Source organism: Numenius arquata, chromosome 1 (assembly GCF_964106895.1).
Source record: "Numenius arquata chromosome 1, bNumArq3.hap1.1, whole genome shotgun sequence".
Classification (NCBI taxonomy): domain Eukaryota; kingdom Metazoa; phylum Chordata; class Aves; order Charadriiformes; family Scolopacidae; genus Numenius; species Numenius arquata.
In genome coordinates, this window is record NC_133576.1 from 137,261,176 (window position 1) to 137,271,656 (window position 10,481).

The 10,481-nt window shown below is 47.7% G+C and overlaps 1 protein-coding gene across 1 annotated transcript in view; it reads left to right on the forward strand.

Moving 5' to 3' along the window:
• GAB2 (GRB2 associated binding protein 2) overlaps window positions 1-2,361 on the forward strand; it is a 99,333-nt gene extending 96,972 nt beyond the window's left edge. The window contains exon 10 of the mRNA XM_074149260.1: window positions 178-2,361. Coding sequence (XP_074005361.1) covers window positions 178-321 — 144 coding nt within the window. The 3' untranslated portion in view covers window positions 322-2,361. The remainder of the gene's footprint in view (window positions 1-177) is intronic.
• Window positions 2,362-10,481: the final 8,120 nt, after the last annotated feature.

A 10,481-nucleotide genomic window follows, 5' to 3' on the forward strand; every position in this document is an offset into this window, starting at 1 on the left:
AGACGCAGAGCAGACTGAAATCTTTCACCCAAAACCCTATGGGAGGTTAGAGGGAGGGTGGTGAGCTCTGGGGTCTGCAAGAAAGCAGGGGGGGGTTCGGTGGACTCCGCGGGAAGAGAGGGAAGAGCAGGGAGCAGATGAGTGACCAGGCGGTGGCCGTGTTTCTCCTCCCCCCAGCCCTCCACCTCGTCGGTCGCCTCGGACGAGAAGGTTGATTACGTGCAAGTGGACAAGGAGAAGACGCAGGCGCTGCAGAGCACCATGCAGGAGTGGACTGATGTGCGGCAGTCCTCGGAGCCCGCCAAGAGCACGAAGCAGTAGCACCTGGGACAGGCAGCGAAATAGGCAAATGTCCCGGCGGTTTTCCCCAGTAGGGGTCCCACCAGGCTGCCAGCTCCACTTGGGCTGGGATTCGAGGACTTGTCTATGGAGGGGAGGGGGTCTTCATTTTTTTTTTTTTCTTTTAAGATGAAAAAGAAACTTAATTTCAGGGGAAGACTTGGCGGATACTGTTTGCCAGTGATAAAGACCAACTATGTTCGGTGGCTAGGTTTGTGCTTTAGCTGCTGGATGCACTATCCAGGAACTTCGACGAAGCAATACCAGGTTTCACCCTACACATCTTTTGCTTACAGCTATTAAAGCCACCTTGTATGTGCTAACACTGCATCACCTCTCCCCATCTCTTTCCATACCATACCCCCAGGTTTGCAGCATCTCTCATAGGACATCATTCCCCAGCTCGGATTCCCCACTCCTTATGGTTGCCCTCTTCTCTGCCTCCTCCCAACCCCAAAACTGAGCAAGGACCATTCCTTTTGAAATCACTTTTGTTGTCCCATCTCTTGTAAATAATATGTTCAAAACCTCTGAGGGCTATTCTCCTCCTGGTGGGACAGCCCCCATGGTTTTGGTTGTGGTTGTTAACCTTTAGGAGCTTGAAGAGCATCCAGGTTGTCCTATTGAGCTCACTTAGAAGCCCAAAGCTTGCCCCATCATACACACACACACACACATATATGCCAGCATATGCTCACACATATGCATGCATGTGTGAAACAGCCAAGTTTGTTGGGGTGTCTTCTGCTGTTGATGCTCTCCAGCATCTCTCAAAGTCAATGGGCTGGAGAGATTTGTGTTGGATAGCAGAATTTAAGCCCTGACCCATTGCCTATCTGAAACCAATTGCCTGTGAATCTGGCCCTAAGAACCAAAATCTCTCTTTTGTGGCACCAAAAGAAGCCCATAGAGTGAGAGCCCTGCATCCATGGCTGTCATGAGAAGCTCTGTGGTTGAGTATGAGGAGCACAGGGAGGATCTGGAGACCCTGTATGTCTGGACTGGTACAAGGATGAGTGACAAGGAGGGAATGGGAGGCTGTTGCAAGGACTGCGAGAAGGTGGATGCTGTACTGCAGAGGTTGGTCTGGGGTGAGGAGGCCCGGTGGGGTGTACCTTGGAGGAAAGGAGTAGAGTAATTGAAATGTTGGTTGATGGTGAGGCCTTAGGCTTCGGAAGAGGCTGGTCAGGAGAGTCAGGGCAAGATGTTTCAATATTAGCTTTCATGTAGCATTGTGGTTGGTTTGTGGTGGGTGTGAAGGGTTGGACTAGGTATTTTCTCCTCATCTTCAACAATGTTTCTTCAACACAGAAATGGGGCTTGTTGACATTAACAACCCTAGGTTCTAATTATGGTTATAAATCCGCTGTTGCCCCATGCCAGATTCCTTGACACATCCAGGCTTTGGGATCGCTCCCCAGGCAGCTGCCAGGCGCAGAGAGGCGAGAAGGAAGAGGCAGCTTGTTGCAGAGATAGTAATTCATGATCTCATGAAAACAGGAAGGACTAATGATTGCCATGGAGCAGCCTGATTGCCAGACAGCGAGCGCTGACAGGGATAAACAGGCAAACCACAAACCGAGAGCCAAACGAAGGAGACGTTAGAAAGATTAGGTAATAATATTTATGAAATAGCTGGAGCTTTCTGCAAGCTGAACCCCTCCCAACGCCATGGGCTCTACATTCCACCACCGCCACCAAGCTGTATTAATTCCTAGAATCATAGAATGATTCTATATGTGAATAATCACAGATTATTGATGCTTAAGCATTAACACATTTGTTTAAGCTTGGCCTGAGTTTGGAAAGGGCCAGACATCACCCACACAGCGACAGGATTACTAGTCCCTTAAGGGCTGCGTGCTGGTAAAATAAGTCTTGAACTTCCAACACAGGTTTATATTTTCTTCTTGCTTGCTGTGAAAGAGAAGGATGTTAATGGATAAGCTCTGACAAACCTTTTAAGACATTGAAGTGTTAGCCTTTTACAGGAATAATGAAGCAAATATACTAATGCTCACGGTAAAATAATGATCATCTAGGAGAAAATAAAGAAAAAAGGGACCCAAAGGGGAGGACTTAGCACAGCCAGATGCTTTCTGAAGGTCAGGGAGTGTGTTACAGCCTGCAAGGACCTTTGCCTCTTGTTGGGAGCTTGCACACTTGCCTGGTGAGGTAATGAAATGAAGACCAGAGTATAGTGATACGCATTTCTATAGCCCCTTTCATCACTGCATCCCACGGGACACTAAACGTTGGGCCTGATCCAGAGCCGACTGAAGTGTGCGTTCACCCAGCTGGGAGTGAGATCCCCATCCCCACCAAAAAGCAAATGTGACTCAAGTGGGAAGCTGATTTTTTCCGATTTGATCCTCTAAACTCCCAGGTGGACACGAAGGAAGATGAGGCTGGGGGAGAAGGGTTATGGTGCATGCTGGATGTATTTCCCTGCCAAAATTGTGCTGTTCTCCTCCTTATCACACTAAAATGCAGCCGCCTCTGGGGTGGATTGCAACAGCAGTTTTGGGAATAGCCCTTTATGCTGCTTTGGGTCTGTCTCAGTAAAACAGTGCAACTATTCTCGAGATCAAACTGAGCCCAGCTCCAGGCCAAAAAGAACTTGAACTGGACCAAAAGCCTGGAGAAATCAAATGAAAAACCATGCTTGGATTGAGTCTTTTTCTCCACCTGGGAGATGGGGAGCTCAAGAAGTCCCAAAAGTACCCTGCAAGTGGGCAGGCAAAGGGGAGGCAGCAGCAGTAGTCATTTCCGATGGCTCTCAGTGACTTGAGGAGACAACATAGTGGGTTGGGATGCATTTCCCTGTGCTTCTGCTCTGGGACTAGGTCCATCCAGTACCCACTTCTACATTTAATCCAAAGCATTAATGAAGATTGGAAAAGACCTTTGTGGTACTGAAGAAACTCATCCTTTTTCTCCACATCCCTCAAGTGTCTGTATTTATTCATGGGGCAGGCTTGGGCATGAGATAGTTCTTTTCCCAGGCTTGACCTCCTGTTTTGATGGTTTGTTTTCATGAGCATCTCTAGTCACTAGCCCTTTGTGTTTGGCAGACCAGGGACCAAAACAGCCCCAAAGTAGCTATTTTGCAACTGCTGGTTGCTGGTCCCTCCTTGCTTTGCAGTGAGATCTATGTTTTCCCAGAAACAGATATATTCCTCCATAATTATTTTTTTTTCTGCTGAGCACCCAGCAAATGCTACCCCCTCCTCCCCAAACTAATAGACTCCATGCATTGCCATATAGACATGACTATATCAACCCCTCCTGAAAGCCGTTAAGTAATCAATAGCTGCAGTGGAAATAGTCATTCCTGATGGTTGCTGAGCTGATTACAGCAGTCCCTGATGATTAATGTTTGTGCAGTATTTAGTCTTAAACCATATTGAAAAGCAGCTGGTTTAATTACACGGACTGCCAAGAACTTTGTCCTGAAGGCATTGAGTTTATCACATCCACTCTATACTTGGATGCTCAAGTATGACTGACTCTTTTGTTAGAAATAGGTATTTTAGGAAGCTGAGAACATTGCAAATGATTCATTTCAATTGCAATTAAAGTGGCTTGAGTCTTCATGTCAGAGCTTGCTCTTCAGCTCTATGATCCCATTTAAGAAAAGGGATGTGCTAAGAAAAGGGATGTGCTTGCATGTGTGTGTGTGTGCTCATGGAGAAGGGTTGTCTGTGGGACAAGCATCATGACCTCAATATTTAGTATTATGAAGGACCAGGGCCATGTCTCAAAGCTCTCCCTGAACTGGTGGTTTTAAAGGCAGAAGTCTCCAAAAGTGTGTATCCCTTGCTGTGAGTGTGTGACTGCTGCTCATGGTTCCTCTGTCTGGTGAGATGTGTGAGCTGCCTTGGAGCTGATTTGCTCTGAACTGACATTAGAGTGTTCGGTGGGAAATACATTGCCAGCTCCAAATGGATGCCAGGTTTAGGCTTAGTCTCAAGTTGGAGAAAGAAAATACTTGTGAGTGCAGATTGTTCCAGGGCAAAGCTGAGTGTTTGGCAGATAGGGACAAATCCGGAGCCAGAATCCAAAGGTAGCTAAGGTTTGAATAGATTGGGGGCTAGTTGGGATGGGTTTGGACCCAGGGCCACCAGCCACTGACAAGGGTTATATATGGGGGAACATAGAATCATAGAATAGTTTGGGATGGAAGGGACCTTTAAAGGTCATCTAGTCCAACATGAGGTTGGGAGAACTGAAGGCAAGAGTGTTTGCCAGCAAGATTTGAGTCTTGGCCCTCACCATGTCCTTCTTTGGCGTGAGTCTCAAGTCAGATCTACAAAGAAGGTTTGTGGGTTGTGGAGAGGGGTTTTGCTCATTAAAGGCCATGCACTGGTAGGAGGGGAGCTCCCACCACTCTTGGGACTTACCTAGGATGCTTCGCCCTTGAGGGGGTCATCCTGCCCCACAACATGATGCCTCAGCACTCTGGCTTTCAGGGAGCCCCAGGCCATGTGCCCAGTACTGAGCTGGGCAGGTGAAGCCCTACCAGAAGGATGGTGGGGATCTGGCCATGCTGGGGGACACCTTGCTCTGGGGGTCCCTTGGCCTGATCATGGGACAGCAGTGCCATGGCTTCGCAGGGTGTCCAAGAGGTTGTGCCATCTCCATCCATGGAGCTTTTCAACACCAGACTAGATAAAGCCCGGAGCCCTGCTTGGAGCACAGGGTGGGACTAGAGACATCTCTCCCCCCCGATTTACCTTCAGACCCTGTGCTGCTGGGGCTGAATGGGGACTCCTCCATGTGAGGGATGGGGCCAAAGGCAGCACCTAGAGTCCTGTAGCATCCTAAACAGGGCCAAGGCCTCTTCTCCAGCCATGAAGCCAAGTGGCAAGGCACAGCTCAACCCCTAAGGCCATACCCCCCAGCAAGGTGGCCTAATCCACACTGAGACCATTCCTTGCACCTGGGAGAGGGCTGGCTGGCCCAGGCCAAGTCCTCCAGGACACAGACACTTCAACTGGAGGACAGCCTGAACCTCTAAATTTGTTAGGGTAGACATTGACCCAGGGCTCTCTGGAGCCCCACGCAAGCCCCTGCACTCTGAGGTCCCAGTCCCTTGAGTGTACCGGGAAGAGTTGTCTCCTTTTGGCTACTCATTAAGCATGGCTTCTTGGGAGGAGTAGAGTCATACCCAGGTCTTATGTGGTGATGGGCTTCAGTGGGAAGATGTTTACGTAGCTCCCAGGTCCTGTCTGATCTTCCTGGCCTGGGAGGGGAATAAGGGGATGGTGTCTTCAAGTCACGCTTGCATTTTGTTGGTGTTTTCCCACCTGGTGATATCGCTATTCTATGTAACAGTTGACAGCCACACTGTGTGTCCCATTGGAGGGATATTGTCTGGATGAGATGGATGCAGTGGGGCTGTACCTATAGAGAAGCCCCATTTGTGACAGGAAGGGTGAAGAGCAGAGCCTAACCCCAACCCCAGTCAAGGACTGAGCCAGAGGACATGCATGGCCATCAAAAAGCCATCAAGAAAATCAGAGAAACCAGTCCAGCATCAAATCACAAGGGGCAATAAACCAGTTTAAGGCCCCTGGTGACTCTGTGTGCCTCTCTCCTCTGCCCAGAAAACAAAAACCTGCCCATGTGTACACAATGATCTTGCAACTGTTAATGAGGCTCTTGCAAGTAGAGACATGCAAACCATTTGTTGATGGTTTCTCCTTGGCCTGGAGCAGTTCATCCTTCCATCAGCTTGTCCTTGGTGTCTCATCCTTGTAGTTGCAATTTTATCTCCTTGTTCGCAACTCCTACAGTTGTACTGTTAATCAGGTTGCTACTTCAGTGGCTGCTCTTGAGAAAAGTTGTTATGTAGCAAGGTGTCACCAAACAGGTCTCCCCTCACCAACCCACGGCCAACTGGTCCTGCCACACGATGTCCAAATTTCAGCACTGACTGGGCCACATGGCTCCATCTCTTGAGCTAAAAGAGCCTCTCAATGGACTTGCTTCCAGTCAGCAGGCTCTTAATCTTCAATGCAGCCCCTTACTAACTTACAACAGGTGCATTTGCAGGCCAAGGGGTTGGCTATATGGGAGAGGTTTGCCCCAAGACCAGGAGACAAGAAGCCATCATTTTTATTGTCGTTCTTTGGGTGACACCACACTTTATCTTCAGGTGGGACGAGGGGTTTCATTTGAATTCTCTGTATCCTGCTTTCTCTCCGGCTTGTGAAATGAAGATTTTAAGTACTTATTTCCCCACCTCATAGATGTGTCGTGAGGTGTAATAAATTGACATTTAGTAATGCAAAGAGCTGGTTTGAGTCTGCAGGCAACGGCCCGGCAGCATGTGGTGCTACCCCGTTGTCACGCCCAGCATCACACACGACACTGCACATCCCGCTCTGCAAAACTCATTAAAAACCCCTCATCCTTAATTACCAAGGTGGAAAAATCTTGGCAGGGTTTTCTCCTGAGCGAGGGGGGGGTAGGGGAAAAGCCATTTGCACAGTTTCAGCATTCTGCTGCCACATTGGCCCTGAAAATACCACGTTTTGTTTGGGAGCCCTTTGGTCGTGGTGGCTGAAGCACGTTATGGAGAGGGGAAGGGAGCAGGACCTTGGGCTCCGTGGGGAGCCCGATGATGAATCCCGTAGGGTTAGGACCAAACCTTTAGAGTAGTTACGTCCCACTCAACCCAGCCCTTGGTGAAGTCAACGGGTCCCCGTTGACGTTGGGCATTGTTGTGTGAGAACACACCCAGCCAAATTAGGGTAGTTTTCTCCATTTGTTTCTTAACCTGCTGCGAGGGGGGGGTCGGAGCCCCGGCTTTGAAGCCGTCGCGTCGGCAGCCGATTCGCAGGGATGTTTTGTGTGTTTCAAAGCCTATGACTGTTCTTAAAGAGGAGTATTTTTAATTTTTCTTTTTTTCCATTTGTAGAAGGAAGGACAAGAGTAATCTGTGGCAAACTGTACAGTACGTGTCTTCTTGTGGTGTCACTGTTTGAATGGTTATTAAGTTTTCAAATCACTGTGGACAGCTAATCACTTAAGTTATTAATTTATTCTTTGGGGTTTTGTTGGTTTTGGTTTTTTTAAGTAATTTGAAACAATTATTTATCCTGTAAATCAGTCTTGAGTGAAGCCTAGATAATACTTTTTTTGCTGTTAATAAACATGGTACATGCCTGACGTGAAGGTGATCTCATTTTTTAGTACTGTATATGCAGTGAGAAAGCAACGGGAAAATAAAAGAATGGTAATAAAAAGACATCTCTCACTGGTGACTCCCAGCATGGGTTTGGAGTGGGGAGAGAAAGAGGGGGAATTAATGACCGGATCAAGCTGAATTATGCAGCAACCTTTAAAGCTTTCAGAGTATCTTCCCAGCATGTTGCCAAGTATCTCCTACAGCTTCAGGTATCCCGTCTGTGCAATGAGGGCCTTTAGGATGCAGATAGGGGTTTTTTTTCTGATACCAGAACCCAAACTGTGTGTTTTTCAGCTGCTAAAGTGAATTTCATACTATATATCTGCTCAAGGGATATATTTTCGTGTGTGCAGGGTGAGGACAAATGCTGCCTGCCTCGCCCATCAGCAGCTCGACACCTGTGAGCCCCAGATCAGTACACCAAATCACCCACAAAACCTAAGCACAAACACAAAACACTTTCCCCAGAGTTAAAGGTTCGACACCTCCCCCTTCAAGACACTTATATCTACTTCAAAAAAATAAGACACTTGGGGAAAGACACCTCCCTACAGCACAGCCCCTGCAACCCTGTTTTTTAGACAAAAGTGGCATCACCTCATGTTGCAGCAGATCTGGGATCCTGAACCTGGAGCTGAGGACTCTGCTGTGGGCTCTCCTCAGCCAGAGGCATGTGTGATGTTATGGGCCATACTATCATATATACTATAGTATATGCTTTACCAATATACCATATACAAACATTACTGTCATTACTAACACTAATATTAATATAGTATATACTATTGGTAATAGCATAGAATCACAGAATGATATGGGGTTCGAAGGGACCTCTGGAGATCATCTAGTCCAACCCCACTGCCAAAGCAGGGTCACCCAGAGAAGGTTGCACAGGAATGTGTCCAGGCAGGTTTTGAATGTCTCCAGAGGAGACTCCACCACCTCTCTGGGCAGCCTCTTCCAGGGCTCTGCCATCCTCAAAGGAAAGTTCCTCCTCATGTTTAGGTGGAACTTCTTATGTTCAAGTTTGTGCCCGTTACCTCTTCACCTCTTCACTGGGCACCACTGAAAAAAGACTGGCCCCATCCTCCTGACACCCACCCTTTAAGTATTTATAAGCATTGATCAGATCCCCCCTCAGTCTTCTCTTCTCCAGACTAAAAAGACCCAAGTCCCTCAGCCTTTTCTCCTAAAAGAGATGCTCCAGGCCCCTCATCATCTTTGTAGCCCTCTGCTGTACCCTCTCCAGCAGTTCCCTGTCCTTCTTGAACTGGGGAGCCCAGAACTGGACACAGTACTCCAGATGGGGCCTCACCAGGGCAGAGAAGAGGGGGAGGATGACCTCCCTTGACCTGCTGGCCACACTCTTCTTGATGCAACCCAGGATGCCTTTGGCTTTCTTGGGCACAAGGGCACATTGCTGGCTTGTGGTCATCCTGTTGTCCACCAGGACTCCCAGGTCTTTTTCCTCAGAGCTGCTCTCCAGCAGGTCAGCCCGCAACCTGTACTAGTGCATGGGGTTATTCCTCCCCAGGTAGACAGTAGCATACTGTACTAATGCTATACTGCACTTCTATAAGACCTCTGATATGGTCACCCATATCATTCTTACCTCTAAATTGGAGAGACACGGGTTTCATGGATGGACCATTCGATGGATATGGAATTGGCTGGGTGGCTGCATCGAAAGAGTTACAGTCAACGGCTCAGTGAAGGTGATGATCAGGGAAGTCCGATGCTAAGAATTCTAGGAAATGAACAGGGACCAAACCAGACCACCTCGTCACGCCATTGAAACTATCCAGACTGCCATCCATGCTGAGCAGTTCCTCTCTGCTCATCTCAGAAAATCTTGGGGGAAAAAACAAGACGTGTTCAGGGAACAGCGTAGCTATAATACAGCTTCTCCATTTTCCATGTTGGGTTGATTATCTGCCTTGATTATTTAGATTAGGATCTCATCAAGGCAGAGACGGTCTCTGCAAAAAGCACCATCCAGCACACGGCTCAGTAAATGCCTCCAGGTGACACTCCAGCACAAAGCAGGGAGCTGGCATGACAGCAACATGAAAGCTTTTGGCGATGTCTTTGGACAAGAGGTTCATAAAAGACTATTAATAATACCAGGAAAGACTGTACTTTTTATATCACTTCAGCTTCAGATCCATATTTAGGAGGGAAAGGTTTAGATTGGATATAAGGAAAAAATTCTTCACTGACAGGGCTATCAAGCATTGGAATGGGCTTCCCAGAGAAATGGTGGAGTCACCATCCCTGGAGGTATTTAAAAGACAGGTAGACATGGTGCTGAGAGACATGGTTTAGTGGTGGACTTGGCAGTGTTAACGGTTGGACTTGATGATCTTAAAGGTCTTCTCCAACCTAAATGATTATATGACTCTATATTTCTTTCTTTTTAGCACCACTTCAAGTCTAGCAGATTTAAATAAAATGAACACATTCCACTGCTCAGCTACAAAACCCCACTGATAGGATTGTGATCTGCATATGGAGGGCACCCATCTCCAGGCTGGGTGTCCCCATCCTGCCTCTGCTTCCTCCCCTCTTCCAAGCCACCACTCTGCAGGGCTGTTCTGCATCCATGAGGTTGGATGCATGTTTTCCAGCGGATTCCCCATCTCTTTTTTGACCCATCAGCCCAATAGCTATGAGTATTGCATTAAGACACTAAGCCTCTATGTTGAATTAATTAATTTACTTTATTTATATACAGGAAAGGCAATAAAAGAATATGATAGCGTACACCAGAGATTTGATCCCAAGTGACATCTCCAGCAGACTTTCTGCTCGCGTTATCCGTAGCAATGTTTGTGCTTTGCCTTTTCCTCTACCGCAACACAATAATCCCACCCCAATGCCCCACGGTCAGGATTAGGCCCTGCACCCAGGACCTAAGGCACAAGTCTCTGCCACTTGAGCTAGAGAA